Below are 17,100 nucleotides of genomic sequence, written 5' to 3' on the forward strand. Positions count from 1 at the left end.
TACTGCAAAGCAGGTGGTGTAACATTTAACAGATCAGGAAACAGAAGTTAAAAAATTTGCCCAAAGTTGCACAATAAACTCATAGTGGAACTCAGATTATTTTAAAACTCAGCTATGAAGCCTATGCTTTTTCCACTGTGTCAGATGGTCTCTCTTTTTTAATCAAAAGAATATAATTATCAGCATAATAAATCTGAAGTGTTAGCTGGCAGGGCGAAAAAGAAAGTGCCAAAAAGACATAAAGAAGACAGGTAGCTTTCTCTCTTTCTTCCCCCCACCCAGGCAGATATTTGGAAAAAAAAAAAAAAAAAAAAAAAAAAAAGGAAGAAGAAAACACAGTATGAAATGAGCAGTTCTACTTTCCTGGATATTGCTTGACACTAAATATTTAAATATTTACACTTTTTAAAGCCGATTATTGTGAACAGTAAATATTTCAAAAACTAAATTATTCCAAGGAATAAACTGTAGAACATGACTATCTGTATCTAAATAAAATGATTATAATCATTATTTTCTACATTTTCTAGCAGTTTTACATTTAAATGTAATGAATGAATTCTAAAATGCGGGACATGAAAATATCTCTGTGGAGTTGGAAGTAAACAAAAGCAAACCCCCAAACCCTAAGCATTTGGCTTCCCTCCAAGTGACCTTCTACCCTTAAATATATGGATCCTTTTCAGAAATTGTCAAGTTTTAAACTCTGTCTTTCCCTTAAAAAATAATAAAATGTCTTTATTTCTGCTGAGCCGATAATATTGGTACATCCTGGCAGTGTTCTAGGACTTCTACTATTTTTTGGAAGAGGCCTCACCATAAAGAATAGCGAGAGACACAGGAAAACGTGCATTCTTAAGCGACTAGTTACAAGCAGCAGTACCTGAGTAACTGCCTGTGGAAGGAGAGTCTGGCCATCACCAGTCTGTGTTCCAGTCACCGACTGGCCCATAAAGGGGAACCTGTGAAAAGGAAGTACTAAGCATCAAATGATAAGCATTTGGAACTAACATTATTTTTAAGTGCTTAACAATTTTATCTTCCAGGGAAGAAAGAGTAATGGCAGTGTCTTCCTCATCAAAAACATTTACTAAAGCCCTGTTCTTTTGTATCCCAACCTCACTACACAATTCTGTGAAGTGTGGATTCTTACTACCCTCATTTTACTTTTGATGAAGAGGAAGATTCAGAGAGATTAAGTGACTTTCCCCACAGTGACGAGTGGGGCGGCGATGCGATGCCGACGAGGCTGTTCCAGGGGCTCCACGCGGTTTTACGTCTCATTATACCTCAAAGTTAATTCAAGCCTTTCAGATGAAAAATACAATGAAGACAATTTTCTTAGAATTTATGTACTAAAACTATTTGTTCCAATCTTCATTTAAAAATAGTTGGTAGCTTACAAAAAATTCTTGCATCCTAAAACGAAAGATGTATCTCAATTAAGAAGTTTCATACATTTTTTTTTAAGCATCTTTTTGGAGTATAATTGCTTTACAATGGTGTGTTAGTTTCTGCTTTATAACAAAGTGAATCAGTTACACATATACATATGTTCCCATATCTCTTCCCTCTTGCGTCTCCCTCCCTCCCACCCTCCCTATCCCACCCCTCTAGGTGGTCACAAAGCACCGAGCTGATCTCCCTATGCTATGCGGCTGCTTCCCACTAGCTATCGGTTTTACGTTTGGTAGTGTATATATGTGTCCATGCCACTCTCTCACTTTCTCCCAGCTTACCCTTCCCCCTCCCCGTGTCCTCAAGTCCATTCTCTAGGAGGTCTGAGTCTTTATTCCCGTCTTACCCCTAGGTTCTTCATGACCTTTTTTTTTTTTCCCCTTAGATTCCATATATATGTGTTAGCATACGGTATTTGTTTTTCTCTCTCTGACTTATTTCACTCTGTATGACAGACTCTAACTCCATCCACCTCACTACAAATAACTCAATTTCGTTTCTTTTTATGGCTGAGTAATATTCCACTGTATATATGTGCCACATCTTCTTTATCCATTCATCTGTTGATGGACACTTAGGTTGCTTCCATGTCCTGGCTACTGTAAATAGAGCTGCAATGAACATTTTGGTACATGACTCCTTTTGAATTATGGTTTTCTCAGGGTATATGCCCAGTAGTGGGATTGCTGGGTCATATGGTAGTTCTATTTTTAGTTTTTTAAGGAACCTCCATGCTGTTCTCCATAGTGGCTGTATCAATTTACATTCCCGCCAACAGTGTAAGAGTGTTCCGTGTTCCCTTTTCTCCACACCCTCTCCAGCATTTACTGTTTCTAGATTTTTTGATGATGGCGATTCTGACTTCATACACTTTTTAAAATGGATGGCTAGTGGGAAGCAGCTGCATAGCACAGGGAGATCAGCTCGGTGATTTGTGACGACCTAGAGGGGTGGGACAGGGAGGGTGGGAGGGAGGCTCAAGAGGAGGGGATATGGGGATATATGTACGCATATGGCTGATTCACTTTGTTGTACAGCAGAAACTAATACAACACTGTAAAGCATTTATACTCCAATAAAGATGTGAAAAAAATAAATCAATAAAAAAGAAAAAAGTTTCATACATTTTTTATATCTAAATGTTAAAGCAAACCAAAAGCTGGTCACTGACCAAGAAAAAGTCTATATGGTTCAAAATATCTGGCAAAACGTTACTTACTCTAATTAAAAACTTCACAGAAACATTACTGCTTTGATGAAAACACTGCCCCTAGAATTACCAAATGCGTCAACATAACAAGATTATATTTTGCAAATTATTTATCAAACACTGTACCTTAATATCTGAGTACTATCAGAATTTGGAACATATGCTTTTTAATATTTTTACTCAGCTTTTTGATTCATCTGTTACCCCCTGGCTCCACTACAGCCCTGGTGTGGAATAATCTCATAATCACAAAAGCACTCACTGTCTATCACCCTCAGTCAACTTATGACACCACCTGAAGGAAGGACCATCACCTCTACTTCTTCAAAGTGCTCAGCAGAAGGGCTAACAACACACCTGATGACTAACAGATCAGTGTACCTGAGTGATATAGACATGATGCTGAAGGAGCAGGGGTTCTGATTATCAGGTCCATATTTTAAAGTACGTACAGAATTTAATTTAGCATTTCCTTCGGTTTTGACTATGCGCAGCAAACTACAATATTATCAACAGTACTGTGACTTTGCACCAAGAGAACTCACATCATTTTCATAGCAAAAGTTGTTGCACATACCTAATAGGTCATTTAAGTTCATCACTATTTTGAAATTATGGTAGTTATTAGACCTACTGCCAAGTTTATTAATGCATTAGAGAAGCACCATATGCTGTAACTTTTATATTTAACTATATTTCAAATATAATTGAGTTCCTCTGTAAAACCAATGTTTTTGGTTTTGCATTAAAATATTCTGAGGAGTTCAGGCTTCACTGGGATGTCAAAAAAGTTCATGACATAAAAAAGTTAAGAAGCCCTGTGACACAGAAATAGTGTTAACAGACGTTGTGCAATAATGAAAATCGGGACTTCCCTGGTGGTGCAGTGGTTGAGAATCCACCTGCCAGTGCAGGCGACACAGGTTCAAACCCTGGTCCAGGAAGGTCTCACACGCCGTGGAGCAACTAAGCCTGTGTGCCACAACTACTGAGTCTGCACTCTAGAGCCCACAAGCCACAACTACTGAAGCCCACGTGCCACAACTACTGAAGCCCACGCACCTAGAGCAGCCCCCGCTCGCCGCAACTAGAGAAAGCCCGTGCGCAGCAACGAAGACCCAGTGCAGCCAAAAATAAATAATAAATAAATAATTAATTTAAAAAAACAACAACTGAGGAGCCTTCCAGAATAAGCTCTCACTGGCCAAGAATGGTCAATTTGAACATCGCTAAGGTTGATAGCTGCAACAGATTAAGAAACATATCAAATGTATTTTAAAAAAATAATAATAAAATAATGAAAATCATTAGAAACTACAATCTCTTCTTTGATCTCAACAATGCTTCTTGGAATTCCCTGGTGGCGCAGTGGTTGAGAATCTGCCTGCCAAAGCAGGGGACACGGGTTCGAGCCCTGGTCTGGGAAGATCCCACATGCCGCGGAGAAACTAGGCCCGTGAGCCACAATTACTGAGCCTGCGCATCTGGAGCCTGTGCTCCGCAACAAGAGAGGCCGCGATAGTGAGAGGCCCGCGCACTGCGATGAAGAGTGGCCCCCCACTTGCCGTAACTAGAGAAAGCCCTCGCACAGAAACGAAGACCCAACACAGCCATAAATAAATAAATAAATAAAATAAATAAACCCGAAGTTTAAAAAAAAAAAAAAAAAAAATAACTTAAGAAAAGACACTATAGTTTAAAGAAAAGAATCCGCCTGCCAATGCGGGGGACATGGGTTCCATCCCTGGTCCAAGAAGATCCCAATGCCGCAGAGCAACTAAGCCCGTACGCCACAACTACTGAGCCTGCGCTCTATAGCCGGCGAGCCACGACTACTGAGCCTGCGTGCCTAGAGCCCGTGCTCCGCGACAAGAGAAGCCACCACAATGAGAAGAAGCCTGCGCACCGCAACGAAGAGTAGCCCCTGCTCGCCGCAACTAGAGAAAGCCCACGCGCAGCAACAAAGACCTGACGCAGACATAAATAAATTAATTTAAAAAACAAAAACAAACCAAAAAAATGCTTCTTAACCATTTCCAAAGTATCTCAACAAAGCACCTTTAAGGATTCCCAATTTATTTGAAAGATCATGTTTATCATAAATTCATGTAGATTTCATATTCAATTCCATAATCATCCACATTCAGCAAGATAATTAAGCTAAACTGCGGCTCTATGCCTACTCTATTGAAAGAGGTTCTCAAACAGCAATATGCGTAAGAATTGCCCACGGCGCTCACTAAAACTACAGACCTACAGGCACCATCTCCAGATATTCTGATTCAGTAGGTTTGCGGTTGAGTAAATGAACCTGCATTTTTTTAAAAAACTACCACATGATTCTGATGATGGTCCGCGAGCAAAACTTAAGAAACACTACCTGTGGCTATTTAATACCCCTTAGGGGGTGTAAATACCTAATTTCAGAAATTCAGATACTCAAATAACTCGTAATCTCCTCTAATGTATAATTTTCCATTTTTTCTGCTAATAGTGAAAAGGCTTATAAAAGTTTCCAAATGCTAACTTTCAAATATCCTCTGATGGAATAAAAAATAGTCACAGGCTGAAATAAACTATCTTTTGTTCTCAGCACAGAACAGTTTAACTTCTATTTTCCTGCTTATCCTCTCACCCTCGCCTACTCAGGACGAAGGAACTCTGTCCCATGCAGCTCTTGGTTAGCATTAACTAGTCTAAAGGTATCTAAACAGGCATACACTTAAATACTCTGGATTTCCTGCTTAATCAAGTCAATCTTTCAAACCACTCTATGATGTTTTATTATGTTTACCCTGAAACGAATGGAAATTTAATCTTTACATTTGTACAGCATTTTGCATTTGATCATATTCAGCTGACATCACAACCAATTGAAATATTTATTGTTCATTCCTAGAATACAAGTTTTGAGTTACTATATGCTCCTTCTAGTAACCAGTAATAATTTCATGCACTTCTTGATGCACAGTAAGAATGAGAAATATCTTCACCTACCTGTTCATAACCATTGGTGGCATGCCCATATTGTTTTGTGCCATTACTTTATTTATGCCTTTAAGGGCCACCATTTTGGCTTTCATTATAGGATCTGTAATTGCATCAAAATCTAAAGAAGAAATATATTTTAAAGTTACTTATTTCATAGTATTTGGTTCAAGTGACACTAAAAGGTAACGTAACTATCACAAACATGATGTAACTTACAGACTCTCAGTCCTCACTGTTTAATCATCACTATTGTAGGTCTCTATACCAGGTAAGGAAGGAATTATGAGATGGCAAGAACCTCATCCTGAATTTAATCCCATCTAAGTGACCCACACTTTTAATACGTTAGTACTGCAAGAATCAAAACAAGGTGCTTGTCAAATATGAGAGAGATTGTACCAGTAATCTAAAGCAATGCAATTCCTTTCATCCAAACTTTCACAATTCTAAGCAGAATTGCTTCTTTAGTAATGTTCCACCATGAATGAGAATTTGCAGTTACTACCAATACTAAGGAATTCCACTAAATTGGTTATTACTCTTTACGAGAAAAATGTATCAATTTCTTACAAGAAACATAGGCTACTGACAAAAGACCTCTTTGCATATAAATAAAAAAGAAATGGACCAATAGGATGGAACTGGTAATGTACAAAGGACAGAAGGTCAGTTTTACTGTTTAGAAGAAAGCATTCCTTGGACACGTGTCCTTTGATTGCTAATTCTTTCTCTTAGAGGCACTCAGGTATTTTTACTGCATTGCTGTTCTATTGGGGGGGGGGGGCGTTCCCCAAATTAGTAAGCTATTGGAAGTAAGTTAAAGAGCTCCGTATAACCAAAAAAAAATGCCAAGCATTCATTGTGCATAATAGGACAGTAAGAAGTTTACTCCTAGCACAGTTCCTTTAAATTCACCTTTCAGTGACTCTGAAAATACATGGTAATAATGGTTAGAAGGCAGGAACTAAAAAAGATTTATTTCTATTAAACAATCCCATAAAAGACAGACTTGAGAAAGTCTGAAACTCAGAGTTTTGAATCTCCTGATGAACCTGGGAGGAATCTAAAACTCCTAATCACGTTCATTTCAAAGCTGAAGGAGGAACAGAAGGACGGCCCTCAGTGCTCTAGTCCACATGTAATTTAATACACAAATCTTGTAAGCACACCGCATCCCACCCCATGCCCACAGTAATTATTTCTGAAACTCTGAGGAATTCCTACCGATATTCGGGAAGAACGGCTCAGACCGCTGACGGATCATGGCTTGCATCTGTCTTTGCTGTTGCTGTTCTTGCCTCTCTTGATCCAAAAGGTCCTGCAGAAGTAGAGGCTGCTCCTCCAGAAGGAGGGGCCTCTCTCTATTCTGCTGGGCGGCCGTCTGAGGGACCATCAGCTGCTGGGGCCCAGACATGCCACTGGCCGCAGACGGGCTTGTCAGAGGTACAGTCTGATTCACGGGCTTTCCTGTTCCAAAACTGCGATGCACTGTTGGCTGACCCTGAATGAATCCTGGACTCACCTGCACACCCTGAGGGAAAGTATGGTTTAATCTAGGGACTACTGTCACATTAGAACTCAAGGTATTATCCAAAGCATGACCAGGCGGCGTCATTAGAGGGGGAGGCAAACTTGACACGTGACTGGACGGTGAGGCCGGCAAAGTTGGTGGTGGAGACCCCAATGGCCTAACGTCTGAATTATCAGATTTTTCATTAGCAAGTAAACTTGAGAGAACTGGAGTTGATCCAGGTATGCTGCAAGAGTTTATCACATCTTCAGCAGGCAGCTGAGTGGACCCACGAACACTAGTGTTGGAGCCAGCCGTTTCTCGATTAGCTCTTTTCTCAAGTAGATCTGCATCACAGGACTGCAAAGAAGCCTGTTCCCCATCATTCGCGTCTGCATGAGCAGGGGCCTGTGGGCAGGGGGCGTCAACAGCATCTTTACCCTCATCACTTTTCTCACTTTCACATTTGGTTTCCCCTTTAGAATCTGGAGACAGTACTTCTGTTTTAATCTCACTGCTGACAGCGGCTTTTTTCCAAGGAGAATGTTTATCAGAAGGAACCACACTTTTGTCATCTTGCTCCTTTTTTGGGGGTTCAACAGATACACACTGATTATCTAACTTATCATCAATTGGAACATTAAGGTCTAGTTCCTCGTTAAACATGCTTTTCTTATCTCCCAGGTCAAGTTCTGGATCTGTATAGGCAATGATATCAAATTCTCCTGACCTTAAGAGGTCATCCAGGTTGGGATCATTAGTTTCCAAATTACCTAAAGTATCCAATTCATCTCCCTTGCCATCCTCTGTATCTAGATTTAAATTTTCAAGATCTTCATCATCCAAGTCTTTGACTTCAACCCCCTCGAGGTCTTTAACATCTAGTTCTTTGACAGATGGGTCATCAGAATCAAGCTTCTCTTCGAGACCGCCAGAAGACGGGGTGGTTATCTGTAAGTTATCAGATGTTGTTTCAGCTGGTGTAGATGTCGACAAAGGGGCCTCTGCAAACTCACCCCCTAAGGGGTGGCTCAGAGACCTCATGACCACAGAAGATGAATGCACAGGGTGTCTTTGCTCTTGCTGAGATGGTGGCACTTGTTCCAAGTTTGGATGCACAGGCAGCTGATGAGGGAGACCTTGGGAAGGCCGCCTCATGGGGTCTGTGTGCCTAGGGCCTGGAAAGTCTGGCCGGGGAATGAAGTTTCCATGTCTTGGATGAGAAGGTGCCTCTATAACGTTGCCAGGAGAAGCGGGGAAGGGCATCCGAGGCCTTCCATCAGGGGTCCTGTGCCTCAATTCAATAAATGCTTGGCCCAGTATGTTATGCTGTTGAACTGACAGGCTCTGTGGTGGAAAATGTGGAGGAAGTCCACCTGGATTATTCGCTTGTGAGTTATTTAAAGGCCTGGGCATATCTACAGACATAGATCTTCTCAGCTGTGGAGGAACTCCAGATCCTTGTATTTGTTGAGGAGGTACAAGGAAGCGTTCCTGACTTGACAAGGTACCGTGACTACCTCCTGGAAATCCAAATCTAAAAGAAGACATTAAAAGAGCATAGGGTCAATATAAAGTATTATGCTGAATTTAGAGTTAGGTTGATAAAAAGGAAAAGTTTTAGATTAAACGCAGATACAAAATTAATGTTGCCAAATACAATGACTTAGCAAAAATAAAATTATCACCATTAGCAACTACTTATAAAGTATCTACATGCAAGTAAATTTTTGCCAAGTACCCTATAATAAATACCATATCCGAGCTCTAAAGGCATATGATCTAACAGATAACAAAGACAAAGCAAAGCCACCAGGCAGGTGGAATCAGTTGCTTAGAAATCAGCGTATACTATTGGAGTTGCAAAGGAGTCCATTTCTTTTTTCTATATTTAGGGAGGCTATGATACGGAGGAAGCTGATTTGGGGGGAATGCTTGAATGAAGGTAGGAGGTCTAATGAATCGTACTAGAGAGACTTTATAGGCCTCTGCACATGAGAAAACAAAGGCATGATGACTGGACAGGTTAACCTATTATTTGCTTGAAAGGAATGAGGACTGGGGGTAGTAAGACAAAGAATGATAGGCATTACCTGCAAAGATTTAGTAAATGAATAAATTATAGAAATACTTTTACTTATATTGTACCTCATTCTAGAAAAAACTAAAGGCAATTTACAAATAAATATAAAACAGAGCAACAGGCAAAAGTGAGGAGAAAGAAAAAAGGAAAACAAGGGTAAGACTCTAACATGGAGGTAGGTATTAGACTAAAAACCATATCTGATAAAATGAAAAGCATATGTTAAAGAAATATTATTATATTATAATAATATAATACCTTATTATAACTCAGGCCTACATTTGGCTTTGATTGTTCTACTAGCCACTTCAAAGATGGAAACCACTCATCACAAAAAATTCCTACAGGAAAACATCCTTTCAATTTGGAAATTTCCACAAATATTTACCATGTAAATTAAAATGAAAAATCTGAGGAGAGAATAATTCTCACTCATCACATCACAGGAGGCTTTGAAGGAATATGGCAGTTACATTTTAAAGGTTTGACTGGTAGGATAAACTACATCGCTGTGGCTGTGACGTAAGGCTAGTACAGTCAATGTTTGATGACAAAGGGAGTGCTTTTACACTCTGTTGAGTACCGAGGGGTTTAAAGAAAAACCCACAACCTCTCATTAGTGAAAAATAATGTTGATCATATCTCAAAGGGATCAAAAAGTAAAAAACAGCATAAACTTCTTGATTATGAGTAATTTCAAAGAATATATATACATATGTGTGTGTGTGTGTGTGTGTGTGTATATATATATATATATATACACACACACACACATATATATTAAAAAGACACTGAATCCCTTTGCTGTACACCTGAAACTAACACAACATTGTAAATTAACTATACTACAATTAAAAAATGGTCCAAAACGAAATAATTTCAGTTGTGCATTCCCTTCTATTAGCAATTTAAATCTGGCATGAAACTAACAGCATTACCTGAATCCATGAGGTCTCATCCCCATACCAGTAACATCAGGAGTATAGGGTCCACGCGGATCCTTTGGGAAAACAGCGTATCTAGGCCCTAGAGGAGGGCCAACGGGAGAGCTGATGCTCCCAGGATAGGGGGGTGGAGGCCGAGTAAAAGCCCGGCTGACACTCTCCGGCTGCCAGGGCTGCAGGGGCCCCGGATGCGGCACTGCTCCTGGGTCCTGTGACCCCTTCTCCTGTCGACCTGCCAGCTTCTTCTGCTGTTGCTGCTGGAGGATGATTTCACGTAACTTCTGTCGCTGAATGAAAAGAAACAAAAAATGACCGGGACTTTTTAAAAAGTAATGGCTTTTTAAGTCTCAATGCTTCGGATGCTTGACTCTGGTAATGTTTAAAATATCGTAATATTTCAAAGGATGATAAAACACTAGTTCACACTTAAATATTCAATCGGTTATAAAAAATAAAGTGATGATTTGGGTCCTTTTCCTTGCCATACAACTATCACAAAACTGAACCTTTCGTATTTAAGAATTCCCCTACCAACTCATGAAAACTGAAATTAGATAAAAGAATAAGTCCAATTCATCAGTGTTGATTTTTACTGATTTCATTTTTCTTCTTTGCAGTATGACAAATTCTACAGAAAAGATCGACTTTAACGGCTGTATATAAATTACTCCATTCGATAAAATGAATAGCTTTCTCAAATAATACATTTAAAACATCTGAGAACATTCAACCTGTTTACCTGTCTCAATTTCTCTGTATCTGCTTGAGACATGTTTACAGTGCTCTGTGTATCGGTGACTCCTGAGGTCGGTACAGGTCCGGGAAGCTGGGACACACCAGAGAACTGCTGGCCTTGAGAATTCATGGGTGAGTTGGAAGGTGCACTGAAGCTCCCCTCTGATCTAGGCCGTGGCTGATCAGCGACATCATGGGCAACCTGACTTGTTCCGAAAGAGTCAGACTGAGATCTCGGAGTCATGGGAGGCTGATCATAGGGGTCGCGAGGGGCAGATGGGGAGACACGGCTAAAAGCGTCTGAAAGACCAGGTCCAGGTGGCCTGGGTGTTTGGGAACACGCATCAGGTGGCCTTACCAAAGGGCCAGGTAAGGCTGCTCCTCGATTTTGTGCTGCCTGCAGGAAAGGATCCTGATTTGGCATGAGGACTGGTCTTGTCATTGAGGACCTAGTAAAACCCTCTGAAATCCTTGGCCTTGGTATTGCTGGTGGTTGGGAGTAAGGAACAGAAATTCCAGGTCTCGGCGTTCCAGGAGGGTGAGCCCGTGGATCAGAGCGTCTCTGATTAGCTGCAGACGTAACAAACAAGTCTGCTTGCGCAGACGGCCTTGGGGTCGGTGCCTGCTGACTATACGGATCAATGGTGGTGGGCCGGGGAGTTCCAGGAGGTTGAGAATAGGGGTCTGGATTGGAGCGAGGTGTTCCTGGGGGTTGGGAATAGGAATCTACAACAGGTCGTGGAGTTCCTGGAGGTTGGGAATATGGGTCCTGAGATGTTGGCCTTGATATGGCTCCAGGCTGGGAAAAAGCCCTTGAAGGATGAGCAAAAGATTCATTCATTGCCGGATGTGGGGCGAGGGGAGGCTGGCTATATGGATCACTTGACTGGTTATGAGAAAAGTTATCTACAGGTCGTGGTGTCAAAGCAGGCCTTTCATAAGGGTCGACAGACAATCGCCTTGGTGCCTGTGACACTGACCCATAAGGGTCCTGGGAGGATGGGGGCGGCTGCACTGGAGCTTTAAAAGGTCCGGGGCCACCGTCAAGAGGTGCAGGTGTCAACAAGGGTCGAGCGTATGGATCAGGTATCCGTTGTCTCTGAAACGCGTCTGCCCTAGGAGATGGTTTAGTAAAGTGGTCGCTGGTTCCAGACGCTAGAGGACCTTTTGCAGTTTGTTCAGAAACTACAGGTGACCGGGGCAGGCCTAAGGGTTTGGGAAACGGATCTGTCATCACAGGCCTAGGTGTGTCTGGAGGCTTCGCGTAGGGGTCACTACTTGCTGCGGAGGAAGAACATAAATCTCTGACTGGGGACGGCCTGTTTGCTGTTGTCTCGCTCATTTGAGTGGGCCTCGATACGGATGATAAAGGTGCACAGTTTTCCACCAGTGCAGAATTTCTTCTGGAAAAACCATGGCCCCCAGGAGGTGGTCTCGGGGTACCAACCATTTTCGCATAAGGATCCACTGGAGATGGCGGCCGGGAGTTAGAAGGTCCGGGGGAAAACATCTGTGGGGAAGGCGGCTGAGAAGCCTGAGCCTGCGACAGACTCTCCGGGACGGAGATCCGGGACGGCGCCGGAGGAGGAGGTGGCGCCTGTGGTTTCACAAACACGTCATCTGGTGGCGCGGCAGCGGGGGTGCCGGGCAGTGGTTTTGCAAACAGGTCCTTAGGGAAGGGCTGCGCAGGAGACACGCTTGCAGGGCCAGGCTGCGGGGTCCCGGGGCTGTGGACCCCCGCGCTGGGCGCGTCTGGGCCGGGCTGCCCCGGAGGAGGCTGAGCGCCGAGCTGCTGCTGCTGCTGCTGCTGCTGCTGTTCGCTCTTCACCTGCTCCAGCTTCTGGGTGGCTTCCATTTTCGCCTGCTGCTTGCTTTTCTGGCGCATTTGCTGTTGAAACAGGAAAGAAAACACAGTCATGTGGCTAAGGAAGAATACAGCTGTCGCGGGGCAGGGGGGAACAGCAACAGAAAATTTATTTGTTTGACGTCGTCAGTTTCCAGATGGCTCCCCTATTATAAATTCCTCAAGAGGAGAGACTGTCATTCATCAGAGTGTACCGAATGTCTACGGCAATATTGTTTATAATATTTACTAAAACTTCCCCAAATCAACTTAAATATATTTTATTGAGAAAGGAAAGTCTATTTTAAATCAAATTTTTATATTCTAGTCAGAACTACAGCTGAAACTGTATCATAAATAGCTCTTTTCTCAAAAAGCAAAAATTCAATTTTAAAAAGCAAATTCTTTTTTTTAAAATTAATTAATTAATTAATTTATCTTTTTATTTGTGGCCGCGTTGGGTCTTCATTGCTGGGCGGGCTTTCTCTAGTTGCGGCGAGTGGGGGCTACTCTTCGTTGCGGTGCGCGGGCTTCTCACTGCGGTGGCTTCTCTTGTTGCGGAGCACGGGCTCTAGGCACGTGGGCTTCAGTAGTTGGCGGCACGCGGGCTCAGTAGTTGTGGCTCGCGGGCTCTAGAGTGCAGTCTCAGTAGTTGTGGTGCATGGGCTTAGTTGCTCCATGGCATGTGGGATCTTCCCGGACCAGGGCTCGAACCCATGTCCCCTGCACTGGCAGGCGGATTCTTAACCACTGCACCACTAGGGAAGTCCTAAAAAGCCAATTCTTAAAGAAACAGAAACACACACCTGTCTGAATTTCCATTCCTGTTCATGTTCCGATTCTCTTTGCTTTAGCGGGTCTTTAAAAAGATCTGAATCAATACGAGAGCTGGGATCGATGCTGTCTTGCTGTTGCTGCCTTTTCATGGAATCATTTGACATCTGTACTTTATTAATGCGTAAAGCAGCTCTGTTATCTCTGGCTTTTTGCTTTGAAAAAAGGGGAAGAAAATTATCTCCCAGCATATGTTAAAATTAAATAAAACTATGACAAACTTTATCATACAAAAGCAAGAAAAAGCTGGGTTAAATAGCTGAAAACAGTTGAAATATGAATCTTGAGAACTTACAGCCTCTTGTGTGAAAAGATCTGGACACTACCCCACTTTTCCCTTTTATAAGGCAAGTTTCAACTGAAGACCTATTTCCATCTCTCTATTTGAACCAGGCTAGAGAACCCAGGTGTTATCTAATATTTTCAATCCTAATTTTCGTTAACAGACTCTTCAAAAATGGAACGATTAATATCTCTCTCAATTTAGAGAAAAGGAAAATGCCAAATCAATCCTCCAAATCTAAAATCTGGAATCTGAAGCTTAACGTTAAAAAAAGAAAAATCATTGAGAAATATTAAAAATATCCTGCCATTACCTCTGCCAGTCAAGGTAAAACAAAACAAAGCATCCTCAACACATTCCCCCACCCAAATTTTTTGCTTTATCCAAGCAGTCATTATCACTGACAGTACGTCTGCTGAAGATCAAAGCAGAAAATAAGTGCATGTATTTTTCAAAACGATAATGCAGATATAATATGCTTTCAAATGAAAGCAAGGATTTGGATCCAGTTGACAATCTTAATTTGGCTCTTTGGGAGAAAATAAATCACCATCTGAACTGTGAATCTTATAAAATACCCTAATAATTCCTGGCCAAGTCCATGTTTCAAAAGCTCCTTAAAGGTGTCCAGGTATACCCCTTTCAAGATTCTCTACTAAACCTAATACAAAAAGAGCTTACTGTGGAAGAAACTGAGGCACATTAATGTGGCTGCAAAATGTAGTACTCTTTCGAAGAGATAAAACAATTTAAAAGTGAAATGAATTAAACATGCTCCTAGGATAAGTGATTTCAATCTTCAACATACTGGTTCTATTAACCAGCTTATGAAAATGTCACCCTCTATATTAAGACATCATGAGTTAGGAAAACACTATAAAACAGAGCTGTTTATTAGTTGTACAAGTATTTAACGTATGTTTTTTGGAATGGGAAATCTTTTTATTAACCTAAGACAATAATAATAAGATTCACATATTGTGTCTGAAGGCACGATACATATGCGTTTTTTTAAATACCACGTATGGTGCTCTTTCCTGCGAGCTTGCTTTTCTCCACAGCTTGGCAATTTGCTTCACTCTGGTAGCCCAGTCTGCAACAAAAGAACACAGTAGACACATTCACAGAGCCACGGTAATGATGTGTCTTAATCAAAAGGTTGATAAACTGCTAACAGTTAAACTTATTCTGCCCATATTTTCATAAATGAATAGTCCTGTATTTAGTTCTTTGTACAGTATAAAGTACTGTACAGTGTAATAGTCCTGTATTTAGTTCTTTGTACAGTATAAAGTACAGTATATGTTTGGTCTGTACAGCAGACCAAACATATTTCTGAATGGAGTGCTGCCTCATTAACAATCTCACCTGTGGAGTTGGGAAGTTTCTAAATCAAAGTTCTAAGCAGCCAAGATAAAGTTAAGCCAAACGTAATAAATTCCCTCAACCATGTAAGGTGCTACCAGGACCAAAGCTAAAAGTTTTGGAAAACACCTGTACTCAAGAGAAGCCTATCAAGTTGACCAAAAGGAAGTAATCATTATTAAAAATAAGCATCTCATCAGCACTTGTGCACAACGAAGACAGGGAAAAGCAATGATTTCAAGCCACTTCTATGAAACTCAGTGTGAGGACAGTACACAAAATGAAATCTGGGTGAGAGCAACAGTTAGCAATAAATGTAGAAATGCTTTTGTCCATATTTATAAAAAGAAAGCTTCAAAACAGCCAGTGAAAATGGAAATCAGCTGCAGACCAACAGCCTTAACATGGTATTTCATGAGGTTCTAGAATCACACAGTACATCTATTAAAGAAAATTACTTTAAAAAAAGGAAACCTACAGCTCCAATCTAAGGACAATTTTTACACTGACACTAAGTGACTTAATAGAACCAGATATACTCATCTCTAAGCAGCAAATAAAAATGTGGTTTAAAAAAAAAAAAACAAAAAAAAAACCCTTGAAGAATGTGTATACTGCTTTAACAGACAGCCCTGCATTAAACCACTGATTTCTCTTGTTAGATAAGGTAGCATTTATTTCTATGCATAATAAATAAAGTACTACAAGGCGGCCAAACCAAAAAGGCCAAACCTAAAAAGACAGGGGTCATCCATAAAAAATCCACTTTTAAGTACTCCTCTAGTAATTTAAAAGAGCCATACGACAGCTGGGAAACTATTGCAAGACAAAGCTTAAGGGACCTTTTCAAATCCTAGTTTGTCTTGCAACATGAACTCAAGATACTAAATGAGCATTTGCTTACAAATACTCTGTAAGTGACATTAATCCAAATGTTTCATCCTCTTGCTAATGAGAATTTTCAAAAATGGTACCACTGTACCATCTGCTTTTTTCAAATGGGCTAGACAGTTGGGAAGAAGGGGAAATAATTCTGAGTTAGTTTCAATGTGAACAATACTTAGAGTGGAGTCTGATTTAGCCTAACTTAATACTTCTGATTAAATGACAAGCTTTTTATTCTAGGAATTTTCTCGTACAATTACACATATAACACAACACTGACTTCCATGTATTTGAAAAGACTGCTAGGAGCTGGAATCACTTCATTAATTGAAATTAACTTCTGGGAAATATGCAAATCGGTACAGGGCTCAGGATGAAGAAAAGGCAAGATGTTTCTGGATACCTAGGGAATCTTCACATTGTGCAGAGTCACACTAGATAAAAATTAATGGTGATACACGGGCTCTCTATTATAGTTAAGACAAGAACAAAAAAAGCCTGTCACGTGTGGGAAAGCTGGTCATATGTAAAGCAGTGATATATCTGTGACTTACCCGGGAATTCTTCCTTTAGGTTGGGGAAATTAATATTTGTGTAGAGAACTGGTGCTACTGTTGCCATTTCACCCAGGGCCTCCTCTTTCTCCCACTTGAGTGTACTTCTCTGGGCATTTGACATTGTATCATTTTCTCCTTCCATAGTGGGCGCTGATGATGTCCAAGAGCCGTTAGGGTCACTTGCCATTGGATTAAATGCTGGATTTTTATCCCTGGCAAGAAGTAAACAACTTTACTTCATAAACATAACTTTCTAAGTACTATGGTCAAGTACAATTTCATTAAACCTATTATTATTACAAAATAGCTAAAATGTTTGATGATTTTTAGCAAAGATCACGATGAGTGCAACACACTAACACTGTGCACAATCACTCAGGCTAATAACCATTCATATAACAA

General features: G+C 40.9%; 1 protein-coding gene across 17 annotated transcripts in view; it reads right to left on the reverse strand.

Moving 5' to 3' along the window:
• Positions 1-17,100, reverse strand: part of KMT2C (lysine methyltransferase 2C) — a 275,662-nt gene that overhangs the window by 32,534 nt on the left and 226,028 nt on the right. For all 17 annotated transcript variants that reach the window (XR_011074736.1, XM_068549742.1, XM_068549731.1 and 14 more), the window contains 8 exons: positions 16,696-16,910; positions 14,911-14,984; positions 13,581-13,763; positions 10,936-12,819; positions 10,191-10,483; positions 6,884-8,706; positions 5,666-5,777; positions 884-962 (listed from right to left, as the gene is read on the reverse strand). Coding sequence is in view for 16 of the 17 variants with exons in the window: in XM_068549742.1 (XP_068405843.1) it covers positions 884-962; positions 5,666-5,777; positions 6,884-8,706; positions 10,191-10,483; positions 10,936-12,819; positions 13,581-13,763; positions 14,911-14,984; positions 16,696-16,910 (4,663 nt within the window). In the remaining variant the exon portion in view is untranslated. The remainder of the gene's footprint in view (positions 1-883; positions 963-5,665; positions 5,778-6,883; positions 8,707-10,190; positions 10,484-10,935; positions 12,820-13,580; positions 13,764-14,910; positions 14,985-16,695; positions 16,911-17,100) is intronic.

The sequence above is a fragment of the Eschrichtius robustus genome, chromosome 8 (genome assembly GCF_028021215.1).
Source record: "Eschrichtius robustus isolate mEscRob2 chromosome 8, mEscRob2.pri, whole genome shotgun sequence".
Lineage (NCBI taxonomy): Eukaryota > Metazoa > Chordata > Mammalia > Artiodactyla > Eschrichtiidae > Eschrichtius > Eschrichtius robustus.